This window comes from Lingula anatina, chromosome 2 (genome assembly GCF_051362555.1).
Source record: "Lingula anatina isolate TDL-2025a chromosome 2, LinAna3.0, whole genome shotgun sequence".
NCBI lineage: Eukaryota > Metazoa > Brachiopoda > Lingulata > Lingulida > Lingulidae > Lingula > Lingula anatina.
Genome location: NC_141768.1, coordinates 40,148,641 through 40,172,563, shown reverse-complemented (window position 1 = coordinate 40,172,563; position 23,923 = coordinate 40,148,641). Strand labels below are relative to the sequence as shown.

General features: G+C 34.1%; 1 protein-coding gene across 3 annotated transcripts in view; it reads left to right on the top strand.

Moving 5' to 3' along the window:
- Positions 1-23,923, top strand: part of LOC106178784 (spermatogenesis-associated protein 20) — a 35,844-nt gene that overhangs the window by 2,611 nt on the left and 9,310 nt on the right. For 2 of the 3 annotated variants that reach the window (XM_013562117.3, XM_087003694.1), the window contains exons 4-14: positions 56-210; positions 639-785; positions 1,392-1,596; positions 1,908-2,038; positions 2,272-2,376; positions 2,631-2,705; positions 2,950-3,159; positions 3,516-3,708; positions 6,472-6,640; positions 6,917-7,125; positions 20,026-20,225. In XM_013562117.3, coding sequence (XP_013417571.2) covers positions 56-210; positions 639-785; positions 1,392-1,596; positions 1,908-2,038; positions 2,272-2,376; positions 2,631-2,705; positions 2,950-3,159; positions 3,516-3,708; positions 6,472-6,640; positions 6,917-7,125; positions 20,026-20,225 — 1,799 coding nt within the window. Of the gene's footprint in view, positions 1-55; positions 211-638; positions 786-1,391; positions 1,597-1,907; positions 2,039-2,271; positions 2,377-2,630; positions 2,706-2,949; positions 3,160-3,515; positions 3,709-6,471; positions 6,641-6,916; positions 7,126-14,907; positions 15,227-20,025; positions 20,226-23,923 lie in introns of those variants that run through there. The other variant, XM_013562118.3, reaches the window with a different exon arrangement.

Genomic DNA, 23,923 nt, shown 5'->3' with positions numbered 1-23,923 from the left:
AAGATTGAAGTTTAGCATGTCTAGTTGAAACAAAACTATTATTATATTTTTTCAGTGGGCTATTCTACATGCCACTGGTGTCATGTGATGGAGAGAGAATCGTTTGAAAATGAAGAAATAGGCAAGATAATGAGTGACAATTTTGTCTGTGTCAAGGTTGACAGAGAGGAGAGGCCAGATGTGGACAAGATGTATATGACTTTTATACAGGTGCTGACTTCAACAAGAAATTAAACTTGAATGAAATTGTCTCTTATAAGCAGATTTTACCAGCAAACACCTGTTATATTTTTACCGAGGATATTTACAGTCCATCTTGACTCATTAAGTTAAATAATGCTGTCTTTTGCTCTTGGCTTTCTTTCAACTATTTATACATAAATACCATGATGTTTTATTGAAGTATGATGACAGTTCATTTCAGGCAAATACATGAAGTGGCCTATGCACATGGGTGACAGGATCAGGATTATGCCTGATTTCAGGATATTCAATCTTAAATTTGATCTTTTTTCATATGGTCTGAATGCCACGAGAAATTGCAAGCTAGGATTTCAGGATTTACAGTTTTTTTTACAAATTTCATCCATGCCAATGTATTATCAGATCATGTAAAAAATTTCTGCTCCCCTGGACAGGCTACCAGTGGCAGTGGAGGCTGGCCTATGAGTGTGTGGCTAACTCCAGATCTTAAACCAATAGTTGGTGGCACCTACTTCCCTCCAGATGACAGATACTATGGCAGACCAGGGTTCAAGACAATTCTGAATAATTTGTCTGAGCAGGTAAAACTCCAATAAAGTGTATTACTAATTAATGGGTATATGAATGTGTTATGTGAATCTTTAGAATTACATAGAGTAGGTACTTGTAAAATCCTTGTGGTAGTTAGTATACATATGTGTTTATTATAGTAGTATTTTAGTTTTGGTGTTTGTATTGTGTATCAAGGGCAGATTGAGGCCGTTTTCTTGGTTTTCCAGAAGACGGTTAGATTTTCAAGTTTACATGATGGGTATCTATTTTTTCTAATATAAAAACTGGAGGATGGATCAACAAAAATAATTTGGAAGACTGTCAGAAAATATCTCTGGATCTGCCCCTGTGTATATTAAAAATAAAAAACTCAAGGGTATAATACATAGTTTGAAAAAAAAAATGGATTTAGTAATACTGTTTTGCTTGTTTTGCTGCTCCTGTTCATTAAATTATGTTATTGCAAATTGTTATGAAAACAAAAGTTTTAACAACTTGTCACTTTTACCTGGAGAATATCTTTGATTGTGCTCATATGTGTTTTGAAAATTTCAAAGAATGCAACCATTGTACATATTTTTACAATACATTTAAGATTTTCAAGACAACAACCTTTCACTGCTTTAACTATTCAGTGGCAGATGAACCGTGACAAGATAATGCGACAGGGCACTCAAATAGTGGATGCAGTGATGCAGATGACACAGCTGGAGACTCCACAAGAAGACCAGGTCAGACTGGACAGTGACCAGTGCATGGACACATGTCTGCAGATGCTGTGTAGGACATATGACTTCACAATGGGAGGGTTTGGGAAAGGGCCCAAATTTCCACAGCCAGGTGAGTTAGCTGTGAGGCTGCATACATAGTCATATATATGGTTTTGGCGGGAAAATGGTTTCTTTTAGAATTTGGTTGTATTAAGTTTGTTACTTTTTCAAAGGGAAGAGGCAGTTTACAGAGAACAAATTATAATATTAAATAGTTCTGAACACATCAAAATGATTTCAGTTTTTACCATGTCCCTTACAAGTTTTAATCATAATTGATATTCTAAGAATTTATCATCTTGAAGACATTATGGGTCCAAAATTAGATACACAATCAAACTTTTCATGTTAGACTTGGAAATCCTTGTTTTTTCTTTTCAGTCAATTTCAACTTCCTGTTCCGTGTTGTTGCAAGCAAGTCCCCATCAGCCGAGGCAGAAAGTGCCCAGAAGATGGCGCTCCATACACTCAGAATGATGGCAAAAGGAGGGATACATGATCATGTTGCCCAGGTAAGTATTTATGCATATTTTGTTCCTGCTAAAATAGTTTTATGACTGTAACATCTTTTGTGGATTATACTGCATCATTGTACAGTATTTTTTGTCCTGAAAATATATACAAGTCATTTTATTGAATCAACAACCTGCATTTAAGAAGAGTTCAAGAGACGTGTTTTTAACTTAAAATTTTCAGCTTAACTTCACTGATTGAAAGGTTTTTAACTTATTGTTTCTTTTTCAAGGGATTTCATCGGTACTCCACTGATATTAATTGGCATGTTCCCCACTTTGAAAAGATGTTATATGACCAAGGACAGCTGGCACACTCATACTTAGATGCATATCAGGTGGGTCATAGCAGGTGAACTATGTTTGTTATGTGTGGTATTTTCATGGTTTCCCATAATGTATTATTATTATTATTATTATTACTGTTATGTGAATTTTTTTTTTGTGAATAACATCATAATGAAGTGATTTGTCCCTGCATTTGTATTCACATATTGCAAAATTTTGATATGAAAATAAAGATAATTTTGTTTTGAATTTGGACAAGTCATTGTTTTTAGAATCATGAATTTATTTATTTATTTATTTCAAGCTTAGTAAAGAAGAAATATTTGCAGATATTGCCAGGGACATCTTGCAGTATGTGGAGCGTGACCTAAGTGATCCAGTGAGGATATTCTTTAAAAAGATCTCTTAAAACTTTTTAATATGCAAATTTTCATTTCAAAGCTTTTAAATAATGTAAGACTATAGATAAAACTACATATCAAAAAATCTTTCTTGAACAAGCAATCTGAGTTATGAAATTGATATTTTTTCAATTTCATCTTATGCTTTTTAAAATACTTTTATTTTGTGTATACATCATTTGTGTGCACTTTTTCACCCTGACATTTTCTGTGTTTGTCCAGTCTGGAGGGTTTTACAGTGCAGAGGACGCGGACTCTTATCCAAACCATGGGGATGTCGAGAAGAAAGAAGGGGCCTTCTGTGTCTGGACAGATGAAGAGATAAGGCAGTTGCTAGGAGACAGTGTGGAGGGACAGGAAGACGTCACCATGGCTGATGTCTTCTGCAAGCATTTTGATGTGAAACCAGGGGGAAATGTGGATCCTTACAAAGTAAAGTACCTGATTTTAAGTTTTGTTTAGATTCGATGTTTGTGACATGTTTATGTTTTTTGAAATTCTTTGAAGTGATGAACAATTCATAGTGTTTAGGATAATGATTTTGTCATATTTATACCACATGTTTATGTATATTGCAAAATGCAGGTTGAAGACAATACAAAGCGCCAATTCTTTTAGATATATTTCCTTTTGTAACATTTGTATTGCATCTAAAATGGTGGCATTTGAAGAACCTAATTAATCCATACATGCATGAAAAAGTAAGAAAAATGACTGAAAAAGATAAAGTGTATTGTTAAAAGCAGTCGTATTGAAATTATTTGCGTGGTTTTATAAACTTGTTACAGGATCCACATGATGAATTAAAGAAACAGAATGTTCTAATTGTTACTGGAAGTCTGGAGGAAACAGCCCAGCAGTTTAATCTTGACCTTGCTACTACGACTGCCATTTTGGAAAAGTGTAAACAGGTGCTGTTTGAGGTTAGGAAGAAGAGACCCAAGCCACATCTTGATAACAAAATGCTCACAGCTTGGAATGGTGTGTACTACATTTGTATCAGCAAAAGGTTACTTTCCTGGTAGTGCATAGCGCTCTACACTCACCTGCTGTTATATATATTCTATGTTGGCATAGTGTTCATGACTGCCAACTTATAGTACACATTGTAGACATGCTTAAAAGGTTAAAAAAAAGTAACATTTTTTTATGTACAGACACAGATGTGTCTGTACATATTGCCATCACCTGCGTCTGTCGTCGCCGATGCCGATGCCGATGCCGATGCCGATGCCGTCGCCGGCGCCGTGCACTTTCCTTGTAAACACGATAAGTGGAAGGCAGTTTCACTTTTTGGCTTAATATTTACAGAGCTGATGAATATTCATAAAACGCAGGTCAAGTTCGAAAATCAGCATGATCGGGCCATTTTAAGGGAAGTTATGCTGTTTTTTCACTTTTTTCAGCATATATGCAACCCTGTAAACACATTTTAAGGAAAACCGTTAGGCCTGTTGTCATGAAACTCACAGTAGTGGTCAATCTTACTAAAATGGAGGTTAAGTTCGAAAATCAGCATAATCGGGGCATTATTTTAGAAGTTATGCTGTTTTTTCACATTTCCTCAGATTCAACTCTTAGGCATGTTAACAGTCTCATTATTGAACTAATAAGATACGTAAAAGTGTTTGTTTGACATTTCCTGCATCTTTACAACATTGTTAGTTGATTTTGTAAAAATGATGGTAAACTTGTTATCGTGTATTGTGTAATAAAGTGTCAAAAATGGAAATAAACCCATATCATTGCAGTTTGTCAGATTTATTCATTCACTATGTTCAGAATCTCAGAATGGAGGAAATTAGACATTTAACACTATTCTATTGATATTTTCCCCATCTCATCAATTTTCTTAGTTGATCATATAAAAATTGCAGTAAACTGTTTATTTTATGTTAAAAAAAGTGTTAAAAATGGAAATAAACCCATGTCAGAACAGTGCTGTCTTGTTTCACATTTCCTCAGATTCAATTCTTAGGCATGTTAACAGTCTCATTATTTAACTAATAAGACATGTTAAAGTGTTTGGTTGACATTTCCTGTATCTTTACAACATTGTTAGTTGATTATGTAAAACTGATGGTAAACTTGTTATCATGTATTGTGTAATAAAGTTTCAAAAATGGAAATAAACTCATATCATTGCAGTTTGTCAGATGCAATCATTCACTTTGTTTAGAATCTCAGAATGGAGGAAATTGGACATTTAACACTGTTGTATTTATATTTTTCCCCATCTCATCAATTTTCTTAGTTGATCATATAAAGATGGCAATAACCTGTTAATTTTGTTTTATGTTTAAAAAATTGTTAAAAATGAAAAAAAAAACATTTCAGAACAGTGCTGTCTTGTTTACATTTTGGCATTTTCAAGTTGTGACTTTGAAGTTCCATATGGGCCTGAAGACCTTTGCTAGTCACATTTTCTGAATATCCATGATACTAATATTTTATTATTAAAATTGATGGTCATTATGCTGTTAAACATAATGTAATATTGCATCAAAATTTGAAAAAAAAAAAATATTTTGGGCACTGCTCCCATGATGACCATTTAAGATAAACCATGTCACTTACTGTTCTCAAACAGTACAGTAAATATGTACAGATGTGTCTGTACATATTGCCATCACCTGTATCTGCCGTCGCCGCCGTCACTGTCGCCGGCGCTGGCGCCGTGCACTTTCATTGTAAACATGATAAGTGGAAGGCAGTTTTACTTTTTGGCTGTATGTTTACAGAGCTGATGAATATTCATAAAACGCAGGTCAAGTTCGAAAATCAGCATGATCGGGCCATTTTAAGGGAAGTTATGCTGTTTTTTCACTTTTTTCAGCATATATGCAACCCTGTAAACACATTTTAAGGAAAACCGTTAGGCCTGTTGTCATGAAACTCACAGGAGTAATCAGTCTTATGAAAACGCAGGTCAAGTTCGAAAATCAGCATGATCGGGCCACTGTTTTAGTAGTTATGCTGTTTTTTCATTTTTCAGCATATATGCAACACTGTAAACACAATATAAGAAAAACAGATGGGCCAATTGTCATGAAACTTACAGGAGTGGTCATTCCTGCTAAAACGCAGGTTGAGTTCAAAAATCAGCTTAATCGGGCCATTATTTCAAAGAAATGCCGTTTTTTCACATTTCCTCAGATTCATTTCTTACGCATGTTAACAGTTTCATTATTTAATTAATAAGATACGTAAAAGTGTTTGTTTGGCATTTCCTGCATCTTTACAACATTATTAGTTGATTATGTAAAAATGATGGTAAACTTGTTATCGTGTATTGTGTAATAAAGTTGCAAAAAATGGAAATAAACTCATATCATTGCAGTTTGTCAAATTCAATCATTAAAATTTTGCATCAGAATTGACAGTAGCCTATTTTGTGCATAGTTATTTCCTGTTTTTGTCTGTACATTTGACAGCTTTGCTGCCTTGTTTCTTTTAGTTTTACAGTTGAAAGAAATAGTTTTGTTTTTTATTGGGTGCACAATTTTGAAAATAGAATTTATATTTTTACTTGAATGTTATAGACTTATTTATAGTGAAAATGAATTGATGAAGTATATTGTGACTAGTGTCAGCAGGCTGTCCAAATTGATGAGCTCACCTTACCTGAGCTCCAAGTACCTTTGTAGACGGTATTGCTCCAAAATTGCCCTCAATGTGAAAAGGGCCTAAGTTAAGGCAACCTATATCCAATGGAAATGGGCCCTGTCACTGTGTGTATTGCAGGTCTGATGATCTCAGGGTTTGCCCGAGCTGGACAGGTTCTGGGAGAGAGCAAGTACACAGACCGTGCCATTAAAGCTGCCAGTTTTTTGAAGACACACATGTATAATGCAGAGACAGGGTTGTTACTCAGGACGAGTTACTGTGGTGAAGCAGACAAAGTGGAGCAAAGGTAAGAATGTAGTTGTTATAGTATTGCACATACTGCAATACTGCAATTGTAATGAACACTAAGTAGAACATTAAGAAATAACATTAATAGGAGTATTTTGTTATGCAGTGAAGTTTGATGAGAAAAAAAAGCATTGTTTGGAAGGTAATTTGAATTTATAATAAACAATTTAGCAATTAAGGATGAGTGAATGAAAAATTACAAAAGATTTTTAAAAATTGCTTCATGATTTTTTTCTGTGACTTAACAGAACTATATTTGATGAATATTTTTCAGTCCCACACCTATCAATGGGTTTTCTGATGACTATGCATTTTTAATCCGTGGTCTCCTCGACCTTTATGAGGCATGTTACGATGACCAGTGGCTATCGTGGGCAGATCATTTACAGGACAAACAAGATCAGCTTTTCTGGGACCTAGAGAAAGGGGGATACTTCACCAGTGGTGCCGAGGACAAAAATATTCTGGTTAGGATAAAAGAAGGTAGGTTCAGATAAAACTTCAAATCCTAAGTGTGCATATTGTTTGTAATAGGGTAGAATACAGAAAAGCTGGTGATTTTACAAATACATTGGAAACAAGAGGAGATATGTTATTTTGTTAATCTGATTGCATTTAGTGAAAATCCCTGTGGAATTAATGCACAGTAGCTAGTGCGAAAGATTCATTGTGAGCACACCTTAAGTCCCAAATGAATATGTTTTTTTAAAATTCTCACTGTGATCTGCATCCATTTAACATAAATGCAATTATGGACCACAATAATGTTCTGTAAAAGGTATGCAGGGTATTTTTGGTTAATTTTTCTTTGCTAACAGAGAAATAAGCTTGCGGAAAGAAACTATTGATTTCTCACTTTACATGATTGTTCATTTCCAAAACTTTCTTAAACTTTTCCCAATGGCCCACCTCACTGCCAAATAGACTGCTTGAGTGCTTCTTTTCCAGTTGCTTGCCATTTTCTGGGTTTTTCTGTCTCTAGTGGCTGCCATTTTCTTTCAGCATTTCTTAGCACCATATTCCATAAATTTCTCCACTGTCTCCATCTTAAAACTTACAGTTATATCTGTGTCTCAGCTAGTAGTTTATCCATAAGTAACTTGTGAGACACTATGAGGCTCTGGAAGTGGTAATAGAGATGAAAGCTGGGAATTTTGCACAATGTGTCATCCAAAATTATTATATAGAACTCAAAGAGGGCTTTTTAACTCTTTATTTTCTTGACAGTTTGGATAGGGTATACTTTGATGATTTCCACAAATTCCACGAAAATTCTTCTTCTTTTTTTTTTTTTTTTTTGCTAATAAATTATAAAGGTTTAACATATTGTCTGTGTTTAAAAGCTGGGCTATTACATAAGAGCATAAGAGAGTCCCTAAATGGAGCCCCAGCGCTTGACACAGGCAATTAATTAACTTGCAGAGAACTTATGAAAGGGAGTCACTTTTCTTATCATTACTCATGCAGCAATATGCAGTGAGAGATACGTCATGAGAAAATTTTCTAATGAATTGTAAGGAAATGTTTCTTAAAAAAAAGAATAAAAAAAAATCATTCGGAGTGGGATATTAGCTGTTCACAGTGTTATAGGTACATTCCTGTCATAGTAGGTGGCAGGTACTAGGGATGTGTTTGCTGGCTTGCTCAGTAAGTGCACTGTGTCTAATATGTTTTGTTCTTCCTATTGAACAAATTATTGCTCTGTGAGAGGATATAAGAACTGAATAAACCAAAATTGATTTTCATAGACTTAAATGTAAAGATTAATTTTGATAATTAGAGTCATATGGAATCTGCCTTGTACCTAAAGTCTCGATCTTGTAATGATGATATAGAGAAAACAAAAATAGAAGCATATTATTTGATAATTTCATAATTGTTAATTGGATTTTCCTATAAATAAATTCAGAAACGTAATTTAGTACTCATTAATATATAAGAAACAAGCAAGAAATCGTGTTATTTTTGAAATACATTGATCATTTTCCATCTCAGTTATGTAGCAGTGACTTCAATGATTTACTGGCTCCTCAGCTTTATGGTGCTTGTTAGTTTCTTTTTTCCTAGGGGCCCAGTTAATGTGCTATGGATATACTCAAGGATTTTCCAAATAAGGGTTTAAAAACCCAACAACATTTTGCAATTTGAGTCATCCCAAAAAGCATGACTTTCATAAGTGCTTTGTGAAATTTTATCCATTTATTTTAAGTGGTTTAACTTAATAAGTGGTTTAACTTAATGAAGGCATCATAATGCTGATAAACATATATTGTATTACACCACATCTTAGGTAAAGCAAGCCTTGTGAATCAGACAGGCTGTTCATGTTGAATATTGCCATATACATCATGATTACATGACTTGTAGTAGTGAGATCAAATTACAGGTTAAAAAAAAAGAGGTAGGATATTTATGAGTGGTTGAATGGCAACCACAGCAGAATTGCATTACTGGACAATTTGTTTACATGCTTTGAATAAAGAATATACAAATCTGTTATATATTTTTATCACTCAGAGTCTGCATCTTTACCCTGATAGATATTTCACAAATTAACCTTCTCTAAATGCTGGCCAAAAGAGGGCACTCCAAGTCTTAGGTTCAGAGAATGCCATTGTGATCCTGAAGCACTTTTCCAGGAAGTGTTCAGCCATCAGTGTGTTTTATGGCCTGACTGACTTGTTATGCATGAAGTGATGCAGTTCCACCCACGTAGCAGTAAAATTAGTTTCACCTTTTACATTAGGGTATTTATTGCAATTTGATTCAAGATCCTGTGAGCTGATCTCTCCCATTTATTAATAAAGGGAGGGTGTAGAAAGAGAACTTTGCAGTGGTGTTGCGTTGTTGATGTAGTTCTTGGCGTTCCTCTAACAGAAGAATCTTCAATAGAGAATTACTTGTGAAAATTTTTTTGCAAGCATATTGGTTTGCTTGTGTGTGGGTCTGTTTGTTGTCTAATTTTTGTTCTGCGATAGAGGCCACAATTTTAGAGATTTTTGTTTCAAAACTTTTTTGTACATTGGTAATAGACCCAGGATGAACTGATTTGATTTTCATTTGGGTCAGATTAGGCTTGGCAATATTTTAGAATATTTTAGAATGTTTAGAATGGTTAATTCTCCAGCAGCACATTTACCACAACAGCTTTGGTATGTTTTCCAGAGATATTTTGGTATGTTTTGCTGAGATATTTGGAGTCCCCTTAAGCAGCATGGACCACTAAGTTATAATTGCTACTGAATAAACTTTTTCTACTGGCTCTATACTCTACTGGCAATACAAACCATTCTATATATATACTATACATGAACTGAAGCACATAAAATATATATCAAAGTGATTCCTAAAGATGGAGATATTGAAACCAAGTAAGACACATTTATTACAGACCTTTAACACAATTTACTGAGACTAATTTTAACACCAACACCAATAAAGTTGCTCAATCCTTTTACAACTGAAAGCATCCTTTAAAACTTGACAACAGTTCTTTTTAATGAATAAAATGCATTTAAAGATTCAAGTAATATCATTATAACTGACTTTGTCAATCTTTTCCAAACTTTGACCTCATTTGATAGAAAATAGGAAGTTTACAAAATGTAATTTGGCCATGAAATCACCACTATGACCCCAACATATTACAACAAAGCTGGATGCAGGAATATCTGTCTGGCTTAAGTCCCAAAATTCCAGCACTCTCTTTTTCCTTTGTTTTCACACAGTACAATTTCTAGTGGTTAAGTTTGTATTTGATAGATCTTTTATAATATGTAGTTAGCACTTTGAGCAATTTCAGTTTTTTATTACTTACATCTGGATATAATGACAGTATCATGAAGCTATGTGTTATGTATTGAATGTTAATTATGGCAATTTTCCTTTCTTTTCAAACATTTTAATGGAAAAAGAAGCAGTAATAATTTGTTCAGATTTTTAGAGAACCCTGTGGCCAGCAGATTTACTTTTCACAGAAGTTCTGTCAGTAAAATTAAAACCAGGAATAGAAATGTGTTTGCTTCATTGACTTTCCTATAAAGATGTCATCAATTGTTACGAAGCGAATATTGGACATGATTCAGGAGTGTAAGAAGGATGAGATAAATCTTTATTGTAAATGTACAATATGATGTTGAAAAGCAAACAAAGATTGAAATGAATAGATGACTAATTAAATAATTGAGTGCATATTTTAAATAAATAAATATTAACTGAATAAATAAGTAGTTGACCAAGTCATTCAGTAAATAAATGAAAGGGTTTATAAAAAACTTAATGTGAATAGTTTTGTGTCTGTGGGTGCATATGTGCATGCTCTAGCATGTGTGTACGTGAATGTAAAAATAATGTAGTGAAAAGTAGGGTTTTAAAGATAATAATGAATTAGCTTGAAATAGTGTAGATAAAACTGAATACATAAATGATTTGATTCATTTTAAACCTTGTTATTTCTTGATTTTTTTGTTCTGTTTTAAAAGTTTTGGATATGTCCCCAGTAATCTAACAGCTTAACTTACTTCAATTAATCTTCACAGCAGATAGATTTTTTTTTACAAATCTGGCATTAAACCCTGAGAGGAAATGGATCTGTGGAGTCTTATGAATGAACAGCTTAAGATTTGTGGAACACATTAGAAAGGGAATATTCTCCCATTTTCTGCTGACAGAATGGAGAATGGGCACATTTCTCCCCATGTTTTATTGCCCAATAATCCATTAGTCAGGAAAGATAATAGATTGTTCTGCTCAATTAGTAGCTAGGGCTGTGGCTTATTTCTACTCCAGGAAGTGATGGAAGTATTAATCAGTATTTCCTACTCTGAAATACCTTAACTATTTTACCAATATCACCTTTTTTCACTTGTTTACCTAAGTGACCTTTTTTTTTTGCAAAATAGATAAGGATTTTGTCAGGGTTAAACAACAAAAAAATATTTATTTAAGCATCAAGCCTGTCTTATTAATTGGTCTACCAATGTGAGTAAGAAAAGGGGAAGTTTATCGGTAGGTCCTGTTATCAGGCCAAAAAAACAAGGAGAAGAATCAATGTGTAACACCCTGGCAGATTCCTGTCATAATTCACCAGCATGGCAGGAGAGTCTGTTCTGGGTAAAAACTGGCTTTACATGCAGACTGACTTAAGCTGCTTTGAGTCAACTACTTCCCCAGGTGACTGAATCTGCTCCTTTGGGATTTAATGTCTGACGCACGGTGGGGTCTCTCAGATAGTAGACCTTGCCGTGCACAGATATCCCTCAGTGCCATAAAAAATTGAAGCCCTGATAAAACTTTTGTTTGTTTTGGATGAGAACAGTTAAAGTGTGTGTCATCATCTGAGCATGTCTATGAAGAAGAGATTGTGTCACATGACATCACAGTGATACTGACATTATTATTAGATGAAAAAAAGCAAATTGATTAGAAATAGTAACATCAAATAAATCCCGATTTCGGATAATTTTAGTTATTGGTGATAATTGTACCACCCAGATGAACTCTAGTTGTTATTGAATGTTACTTAAAATAAATTAGAAGCTACAGTAGGTGGGTCCTAGTCAGAATTAAGATCTGGTTTTGCCCTTTTATTTGATACGAGATGCATGTATTTAGTTAATAGGGTCTCAGTAATCTGAGAATTAATGATAGTGAAGATATCCTTCGGTTTATTCACTACAAACAAGTGAGAGTGTGCTATGAATTCTGCCAGATTTACTGGGCTGAACAGATTATCTGACATTCCTTAATCATATTACCTTCACAGCGATCATCCTAATTCTGTTTTGGTTGGTAATCCATATCAATAGCTAACTTAGTTTGGGAATTGATTTACATTGTAGGTTCAATAAAACATGAAAGGGGAGCCTCATCTCCTCCCCTGACATGCACAGATTGTTTTGGTTCTCATGTCATATTAGTGGGGATTAAGCTGCTGTTTAAGGGAAGGTGTTATCTGTAGTGTGAGACACAAGTTGAGGATGAGTATAACCCTGACTAGAAATAAAAAAATGACCTTGTATACTCTCTCTTGTTTGGTTTTATTTGGTGGGAGGAGAAATAGGAGCAGAACATCAACAGGTTTTACTAGCTCTCAAGTGCATTGCTCTCTTTGAGTTATTATATGTGCTGAGACATTGTGGTGAATACATCTACATGGATAGATGAAAATCTCCAAAAGAAATGTAATAATAAATTGGGTAATAATAGGGTTAAACAATTGTCTTTAGTAAGTTAATAGTCATACACATTGTAATTGGTTAATAGCATACTCATTTAAAATTGCATTTATAGTGTCATTTTCAACCATCCAGATGGATGCATATGTTACAATGAATAAACTATGAAACTATTAAAAATGGTATGAAGCAGTTGATATTATATTACTACTCATAAAATAATGAAAATATTTGGGTGAGACATAGTTATTCTTATTATATTATAAATCATCAATGTGAACATAGTAAGAAAAATTTGATTTATCTCTTTATGTACAGACAGATATGTCTGTACATATAGCTGTCACCTGTGTCAGCCATTGCTGTGCACTTTAAAGCAATAATAACTCTTCCTTTGAGATTCAAAATTCTGCATGAAATACATTGTAAACAACGCATGGAAATATATTCTATTGTATTTACCACTAAAACAGCCGTTATTGTAGTAAAACTAAAATCTGTGCTTGTCAATAGGGCTTTCGATGCTTTTCTTCCCGGTCATCAAGGCATTCGTTGCTGATGACGTAATGGTGTCACGCGGATTCTCGCGTTCATTCGAGACCAAAATAACATATGGCGCCAAACGCATTAATGCAGACGCAGACGTAAGTTGCGAGTTTTTGTACAGTGCGTCGGATAACGAAAAGCCCAGAATGGCACACATTGTGGATATTAATGTTTTTTTAACGAAAAGACGAATATATCTCATGAATCTTATATAGTGTTGTGGTTGTCTGCTTTTCCCGCGGTTTTAAGTAGGTCAACAGTGACTATGCGATGTCAGAGAGAGCTCCGTCAGTTAAAATATCTTAAGAGATTTTAACAAAAAACCGTACGTTTAGGAAAAAAACCCTGGATTAACTTTGAATGCAGGAATGGGGTCGCTGACCATTGGTAAGTACGGGAAAATTGCCGTTTACTCTAGGAAAATCCAATTTTTGGCCAAAATGAAGAGTTATTATGACTTTAAGTGATAACATGATAAATGGAAAACTGTTTTACCTGTTGTCTCCAAACTTGGGGAACTGATGAATATTCATAAATTTCTGGTCAAGTTCCAAAATCAGCATGATTGGGCCTTTTTTAAAAAGTTTTTTCAACATATATATATATAACTGATAACATATTTTAAGGAAAACCAAAAGGCTTATTGATCTTACCATTTTTTTTTTTTGGAAATTGTGCGCTTTAGGATATATTATACTATATGCAATACCGATAACATATTTCATGGAAAACCGTTTGACTTATTGTCTTCAAAGTTACAGGACTGATGAATATTTCTTAGATTTCAAGTCGAGTTTGAAAACCCGCTTGATCTGACTATTTTTCTCGAAGTTATCTTGTTTTCGTTTTTTTTTCTTCAGCATTTATTATACTTTACACAATGGACATACCACAGTCGTAAAAAAGCGTCCCTCCCATCGCTGTTCCCTGTTGTGCATAATCGGCATTGACTTTACTGTTAAGCACAATGTATTATTGCATCAAAATAGACAAAATAACCTTTTTTGGAGCATCATGATTTTCTGCTTTTTGTCTGTACATTTGGCAGCTTTGCTGCCTTGTTTGTACATAGACGTGGTTTTAAAATGAATTGTTTTGTGTGTTTGTAAGAACAACAATTCTCTCATTACTAAAAATAAAAATCTTCCTGGTATTTTTGTTTTCATTACATAAAAATGTGCTCTAATCCACCAATTTTTACTTATGATTCAGGGCTTATTTCTTTCTGCAGGCTTTAATTGTACCTCATGCTTTGTGACTCATAATCTAATGCATATGGAATTTTATTTTTAACATATGATTTCTTCCTTGTATATTTCCATTCATTCATGGTATGAAAAATAATCATAAATGATGAACAACATTTTTTCCTATGCCTTCTATTTAGAAAGTCAAGTTATCCTTAAAGTCAGAACATCAGCACGTGGCATAATACAGAAACTTGAACACATAATTTTGATTAACCCTAAAGTCTTGTTAGAAAAACAAGATTTTCTTGGTATGTATTGGGCTGTTTACGATATTGACATGCCATTTCCATTAGTTCCAGTAGTTGCGGCAGCCTCGCTGAACTTTTCCTTAGGCCAAGTATTGTGGCAGAGCTGTGAATACAGAAGGGCATTTTTGCGGCATTGTCCCTGTCTTCTGACAGATTACCAAAACATATGAACAAATAGAAGACAAAGGAGTTACTCGGTACACATCCTTACAGAGTGATTTTCCCCAAATGTTATGTGTAGGTGGAATAAATGATGAAATGAAAATAAAGGCAATGGAGCTGCTGGTTTCCATCATTGTATTCTTGTGTGCTAATGGGTTTCATGTGTTTAAATTATAGGAAAATAAAGACTATCGTGACAGATGATTTTCTCTCAAATAATGATAATTAAACTGTTTACCTGGTTAAGAAATTTGGCTTGTTGTACCCAAACCCAATGAAGGGGAGGGGGATACTGCACAAAAAGTTTTCAATTAATTTTAAATGAAACCATGCTGATATTCTTTTATTTGACTAATTTCTCTTTCCTCTAGAGTTTTCTGAAAAGAAAAAATTATCCTCCTACATGATGCCCTTCTATTCTGCCATGAAGTGTGGAATATAATATTGCAGTATTCAGTGAACTTTAGTGAAACCTTTCACAGATGATGATCCTAACGATATTGTTGTACACCTGGGTATTCAGCAGCTGTTCTCATCCCTGGAGTCTTATACCCCCTCTGGCAAAGCAGAACTAGAGGGGGGTCAGTAATCAATTTCAGGTCTGCTTTATGTCTGCATGTGTTCACAGTAAAAACACATATCTGAACTCTTCCAAAAGGGTAGAGGTTGCTGTAAAAATTTTTTCAATAGATTACTGTTGAAAAACAAATGGGTACTTAAATTTCTAAACCTGCATTTTATTCAATTTAGATTTAAATGTAATTGATAAAATAACTATAATTAAATATAATAAGTGGTATTTTATGTTTTGATGAAGTGCTCTACCAGAAAAAAGTTCATAACTGTGTTATTGAAGTTATTCTGTCAATCAAGTTTTTTAAAGGTTTAAGCCTTTAATGGCAGCTAGTGCAGTAAAAATAGAAAAAAATCATTTTAGCACATCATGGTCATAATATCAATAATATGAAATTGCTCTGTTAAAGATGCATTTGAAGTCAAATTTTTTGCCATTAAACCCAACCAATGCCACCAAATAGTTTCAAAAAGAATATATACGCATTGTTTCATATATCCTGAAAAATATTACGTGAATGGACATTTTCAGCTTTCTTTCTGTGCTATATATAACAATTTGTGGTTTTTGGCAACTCATTTGAAAAATTGTGCTATTGAACGCGCAGCAGTAATGTGCAATACCCAACTATGTCATTTGGCCAGTTTGGCGGACTTTAGGGAACTGGGACAAATTAGTAGGTCAATTTTACAACCAGAAATTTGAAGAAGGCGGGGTTCTTTTATCAACCCCAGTTTTATGGCTGATCAGATGATTAATTTGGTTTATCCCTTGGCATATCTACTTTATTTCATTTGTATAAGAAACTAGTAGAAGTGTTTTGTATGGTTTATGGGAAATCCATGCTAGCTTCACGTGTAACTTTAAGGATATTTTTTCACAGGATTTGAACTCTTGTTAATCTTTTGCTGTGACTTGCAGCACAAATGGTTTCATAAATATCACAAAGAAGAGTGAACAGACAGATACCTATAATTTGCTTTTGGTTTCCTGTTCATAGAGCATAAAGAATGAACAATGTGGGTGGTGCATGTCTACTACTGTAGTCTACATGACCTTCATGTCAGGAATTTTATTCTTGTTTTTTTATAGAAAGCATGTTTTAAGGACTTTTTCATGCTCGTGACTCATTGCCTATCTATGTGATCACAGGTAATATCTGTCTCAGCCCTTATTTCTCTGATGAAGTCTAGATGACATCAGTAGACTAAATATTGGCTGGTAAATTTCAGTCAATTTTTCTATAGCTTTTGACAAATGAAACTCTATTTAGGTATTGAAAACACATGGCAAATGAAACTGTTCAACACTTCTATACACATACCTAATAGTGCTATGATTAACTGAAATAAGAAATGGACACAAAAAACAATAGATTTCCGCAAATGTAAACATTTGACGCAAGTAATATAGGGATGTCTGCTTGTCACTAGTTAGCACAGTGACTGAGATAACAAAAAGTTATGAATGAATAACAACAATGATGGTCCTCCTGGAAATAAACTGCCATCCAAGTGGCAAGGAAAAACTTATAACAGAGGGGGTAATTGACACCTTTAGAGTACCAGGTTGGTAGACAACCAGTCATATTGTCTGGTGTGGTTTACCAGGACATCTTGATGATGTAGAATATCTAGAAATTTTTACAGAATACAGTGTCTTTAGGTGTAATGATTTAATAGTTATATATTTTGTTCTCAATAAACTTATTATTTGTGAAATGGAAACATAATTGTGCCTTAATTTTATTCGCTTGAAACATAAGTTTGAATTCCGCTGTCTGGTGTTGTAGCCAAACACTTATTCTTACCTAACCCAGTAATGTGATTCTCCTGACCTAATATAGTAATAAAGTTTATTTCACCATTATATGTGCACATCCACAATACTGGGTAACCACAATGGGACATTGTATCAAAATTTTAACATGGCGCTGGTCTTGTGAGCATGCTTTTCACTTAAAATATGCATCATATTTTGGTTAATATTAATAAATTTTGGAAAATATAATATAAAACATACAAACATTATCAGGGAAGAGTACACTTAACTTCACAGAGTTGGGAAAGCATGCTGCAATTCCGAAGTGGCTGTTTAACAGCAATGTCATTATGTCCTTCGTGCTTTACAGGTCAAAAAGTTGGAACCAGATACATAGCTTATTTAATTAGTCTCATTTAATATTAATATGACAGGTCATAACATCATCAATAGAAATTTGTAGTACAGGCCTAACCAACTACCAGACTCGGCACCTAAGGATCCTGAATTAACTGGTTTATCGGACCACACTACCCGTTTTCAAGGTGTGTGTGTCAGATTGCATTTCGGAGTATCAGTCAGAACACCGACAGGATGAGCCCATGCTCGGCTGTCACCTTGATTGGATAGTAAACGATTGTCGTTATTTAATCGCTATATGATTTAAAAACCGGGTGCATAAATTTGAAAGCCACCTAGATGAACCTTAGACTGCCACATTAATCTAATACAATGCAAAAGAGCCCTATCAAAAGTGGTTAAAACATTCAAACCGAATGTCGTAAAGTCCCCATATACCCCCATAGAGACAATGAAATAGAGTACGCTAAAGTAAGAGTACAGTTAAAGGTTGTTCAGCCGAGTGTGGATGAGCCCGCAGTCATCCTACAAAATTTGTTCTGGAGTATGATACTCCGAAATGCGATCTGACACACACCTTGAAAACGGGTAGTGTGGTCCGATAAACCGGTTAATTCAGGATCCTTAGGTGCCGAGTCTGGTAGTTGGTTAGGCCTGTAGTATGTGCACTAGATCTTGGGCTGAATCGGAATGGGGAAACAAAACTACACACCAGTTGTGGTTTCGTTGAGGTGCGTTTCTGAAGGAATCGAAACAGGATTGGGTCATAACATCTGTGATTACACGCTCAGATAACACGATTCCCTTACACATTGTTGAAAAGCAGTCTGTATTTCAGGTATTTAAATCCTGAAATTGAACTATTTGTATAGTTTACATGTATGGGAGATCACACTTTGTATTGAAGTTGAAAAAGGAAACGATGGCAATGCCGGTAACCCGTTTTCTTCACCCAAAAAAATTGTGTGCTGTGAATGATTCCTGAGATAACCAAAAAATGACAATACTATTCTGAGAGCTTTATTTTCCACAACGTACAGTTGCAAAACATATATATATATATATATATATATATATATAATTTATATATATATTTTTTTCTTCTACACTATTATCATGCCATAGTTTGAAGTATATCTGAATGCGCAACTTGTGAGATTGCCCACAATTCTCCGAGGACAGTGATCAATTCTGAACTGTCCTTGAGTGGCATGGCAGTAACCCTGGAGGCAATTGCTGTTGTCTTCTCTACTTTTTTCATGAGAATTAATGTGCAAATGCTATTGTGTAGTCACAGAACCAAGTTGCTGACGGGGCCAAACCATACATGCTTCGATCTGGAATTGCATGCAACAGCTTCTCAGTGCCATATTTGCTTTTAGGAATATTTGGGTGAATACACTGATGCATTTTGGTAATTATTGGGCATGTTTTGTCAAATTAAAGAAACTAATAAATTGCAAAGTGTAATTTATTAATTGTCAAAATGGTAGCAACAGTGATTTTATGTAAGCAGTTTGTATCGTCACAAAAAACACTTTCAAGATATGTGTTGTTTTGTTGATATTGTATACGGGTCACCTGTACCGAAAGCTAGGTTTTCAGTTTCATCTTTGAGTGATGAAAACAAATGATCACAGCTACTTCAAGAGTAGTTCTTTTGTGCTTGACTTGCACCATTATATCTATCAAATACATGACTCGTAAACAAGGTGTATGTGACGTGCACATGTGCTCATACTCGTGTATATCACGTTGACTTGTGGAGAATATATTACATTTGGATATTAAGATATCACTTCAGTATGCCATTAGCTACAGTATATGAAATTTCTTTACCCTTGTTCAATACTGTGTTTGTTTTAACTTGCATAAGACTTCTTTATTAATTGCATAAAAGGGTTGTGTTTAGAAAATAGTGCATACATTATGTGGAGATAATTGTATAGTCTAAGGGTGCTTTCCCAGAGATTTAGATCGATCTAAAGATTAAGATTTAGATCGACCTAACTCCCTGGGGGTTCATGCTAAATTGCAGTCAGCTGAGCGGGCACCATAGTTAATTACCCCCTTACAGCTTTTAGTAGGCGGGACAGACGCTTAAGCCGGCCAAGCTGACAGTAATCTAGTGAGACTCCCCACAGGGATAGATCGATCTAAAAATCTATGGAAATGGGGTGTAAGAGCATGTATAAAATATGCTCTACTGATTGATATTTCATAATCTCAAAATAAGAAAATGAAATTATTTTTTATCAAATGAAAAAGAAAGGAAATACTTAATGATAAATGTTCATACTTTGTAGATCAAGATGGTGCTGAGCCCAGTGCCAACTCTGTGTCTGGGGGCAACTTGCTGCGCCTTGCTGAGTATCTCAACAAGTCTGAATACAGGGAAAAAGCTGCAAAACTCTTCACTGCCTTCCAGGAGAGACTAACCAGAATACCCCTGGCACTCCCAGAAATGATATGTGCCTTGAATTTCCAGAGCAGCCCAGTAAAACAGGTAGAGATTTGCCTTCTCATCTATTATAATAATGTTTCTTTTCTTTTCTTTCGGCCAAATTTATAATAATTAGAACCACAAGAGTTCTTTATCATATGTAAATAAAAAATATATTTTAAATAGTATACCTTAATTATATTGATTCAATTGAATTACTTTTTACCTTGTCTTTTCAATTAAAAGTGGTTTCCTTACTCCTTTTTGGTGTAAGTTTTTATAATGGTTGGTTTTCTTTTGTAACCTTAATTTCAGGTATGAAAATTGACAGTTCTTTTTCCAGTTTTTGTACTGTGTGGCTTTCATTATTGCATATCATTTATAAGAACACTGATTCTGATTTCTGCAGTTATGTTGAACATGGATATGGTATTTGACTGGCAAATTTAATGTTTAATATTGCACGATACTTTCATTTTGTGTCATCCAGGGGATGAAGTCACATATGAAAATCTTACAGTATAGGTTTTTGTATAGTAACCATGTCCCTCCCCCTCCCCACCCACCCAACCAAGTATAGAAATAAATGTACTATTTTTGTGTTATCCTAACATGTGGCCACCTGCTACCTGGTGAGGGCAAAGTTATGATGTTAACACTCTCTGACACAAAGGGGCAAAAATGATGAGTACTTCTACAATGTACCTTTGATCATGCTCATATCTGTAGACATTTACCTCAGAAAGTATGCTTTCAACCTGTAATAGTAGTAAGCTGCTTATTTCATTATGCGTAACTTCTTGTAGGATGATAATTAGGCACTTTATCAGTGTCATTTTACCAGCATAAATATCAATAAAGGTTAGATAATTATTAGGTTGAAAACTGATAAAGATACTGATTATTGTATGTCAAACAAAATATTGCTAAATTAAATTTTAATAAGGTCTTCAATTCAATTGCTATGTCATCCAACTTTTTCGTACCAGTATTTACCTGCCAAGTCCAAAGTTTCCTAAAGATTGTTTTCTAAGACCTTTATGGTAATTTGGTTAAAGCCAAACTCATGGCATCATGCATATATATATATATATTAGATGTGTTATTGTAGTTATTTTCCTATTTTAAAAAGATATAATATGCCATTTAGAAAACATTGAGAGATTGAAGGAGGAAAATTAAAGAACAACCCCAAAACAAAGAGCAGTTCATTTCAATCAAGGAAAACAAAAAATTATTAGGAATAATGCATGCCATCTTAAAGCCTTACTTAAATATTATGGGTGTGTTGTTGTTCTTCTTTTTCTCCTTCTTCTTATTATTATCAGAGAATATAGGTATAGATTAATAGTTTTTAAGCCTTAGCTAGAGAAATCATAGTAAAAATTATATCCAGAAAAAGATAAGTTCTTGATATACAGAACACGGCAATTCTATACATATGGATGTAGGTAGAGTTAGACCTTGTTATTATCAAGATGAAGGTAGCCATGGTGTAGTCCATCTGATGTTAGTAAGCAGCCATATTTTAAATTTCAAATCCCTAATTTGCATTGTGTGTGTGTGTGTGTGGGGGGGGATCATGTAATCTGGGAATCTGCTGACATCAGTTAGACTTTTGCATTTAAGTTATAACAATGTGAACTCAGCTTAGTTATATGATTGCTGAACTCCATGAAGTCTGTGGTAATTTCCTGGAATGAAAAATGACCTACACCTTACCGGAAATGTTAATCCGAATATCATCAAACTTCCACACTGTAGCTTAAATGTCTTTGAGCAGGTACCGCACATCTGGATCTATTCAGCCAATGTTAAAAGAGCCCCTTCTAGAATTGTTTTTTTTTTTTTTTTCATTTGGGATATTAAATACATATATATTGCTCTGTTTTCTTTAAGATGCAAAAATTTGATCCTAGACTGAACAAAAAATGGAGCATAGTAGGTGTTAACATGTACTGTATTTTCATTAAACAAAATCGTAATTCCAAGCTGCAATTGAAATCAGGTTCACATTTCTTTTCTAAATGCATACGGTTTTCAGCAAAAACATTTGTAATGATAGTTGACAGGGTTTAATAAGAGATTATTTAATGTTAATGAAAAATATATGTAGGAAATCCTTATAAATGCAACTGATTGCTTAAAATAGCTAGAAGGGTCTTTATACTTGGCTGTCTAGGGTATAATTCATTACATAAAAACATCTGGTCTAGAAGTGGGAAAATGAAAAATGTTAAAGGTGAATCATTCTTTTTCTTAATCAGAATAACACATATTTGCTGGTTAAATAATTTAGAAGTACAGAAGCATGATATTTGATCAAATTAATGAAATGAATGGTTGGAAAGAAATGCAGGTGCATGAAATTTTGTCTACTTGAGGGTCAGTTGCATCTTTTCTTAGTGATAGCTGCGGTTCAGTAGTGTTAATATCTAAAGATACATAACAAGCAAGATCTAGTAAAGCTGTGTACATTCTAACATAAAAAAAATTACTACTACAAGTTTTAACACAACTCAAATAAAATCCACATGTCAAATAATAATAATGATAAATTAAGTAAATAAAATAAGCCAGAGTAATCATTTGGTCAGCTTAATAATAAAGGTTTTGAAATTTTACCTTTAATTTTCTGGTAGTAAACTTCACTTACATATTCATCCCTCCAGGTCATTGTGACACATAGAAAGAATAGAATTACGAAGCATACCAAACCTGGTTTAATGACAATAATTTGACTTTCTTATTATACAACTTTAAATCACATCTGCATATAACCATGACAGAGGATCAAATATTCATAATTTATATAAGGTACATTTGTACTGAATGACACTTGAGATCATCATTACAGAAACATTTGTGTTTATACATAACTACTCTGACCCTGGTGACCCTGTCCCAGATCGAAACTGGTCACCCTTCTGTAGCTGCGTGTCACCTGTACATGCACGTTAACGACACAAAGCAGATTTCACCTACACATTGTGCACAGTTATTAAGCGTGAAACTACCTTCATATAATGATGTTACAACATGCAAATAGTGGTCATGCCTTACACTTTTATATATATAAAAAAAAAGATAATTAGTTTCTGGTCTTTGAATTAGAAATGCCAGTCTCTCATTAAATCAGTCCAATTTTTCTAGGTATGAGAAAATCTTTGAAAAGTAAAAGACTGCTTTATGTGTCTGTGTGGTTATCTCTTTTTATGTGCAATATTACTCATTGCTCATTTTAAGAAAAAAACTTGATGGTAGATGTACAGTACTAATATACATTTGTTTGTCTTGATCCATGTAGTTGTTTTTGGACTAGACTTGTGGTCCGCCTTTTCTATGTAAAAGGATAGAAAATGATAAAACAGTGAAGAGTTAAATGATTCCAAAGCTTCACTTTGTTAAGTAGTTGCTGATAGTTAGGGGCATATGTGGAATAGCCTATGGTCAGCAGGTAAACAAACCAGCTTGATTATAATCCCCCAGAAAGCACCTGCCCAAACTACTGAAACTATGACATTGGAAGTCTACTGTCAGAAAAGTACTTTATAGAAATCTTGGCCATGTGGTTCCAGTGAATGTTTAAGTATGGCTTGTACATTATATCTGAACCATAAAGTACAGGTTCATTTCTTGGTGTAAGTGGAGGTGTTATCAACAGGATACATCACCTGAATAATAGAAGAAAACCTTTTTCAGCTGAGGTACATGTAGTATGGAACATAGTTTTCTGTCTCTCATCACACACCTTTGGGTTA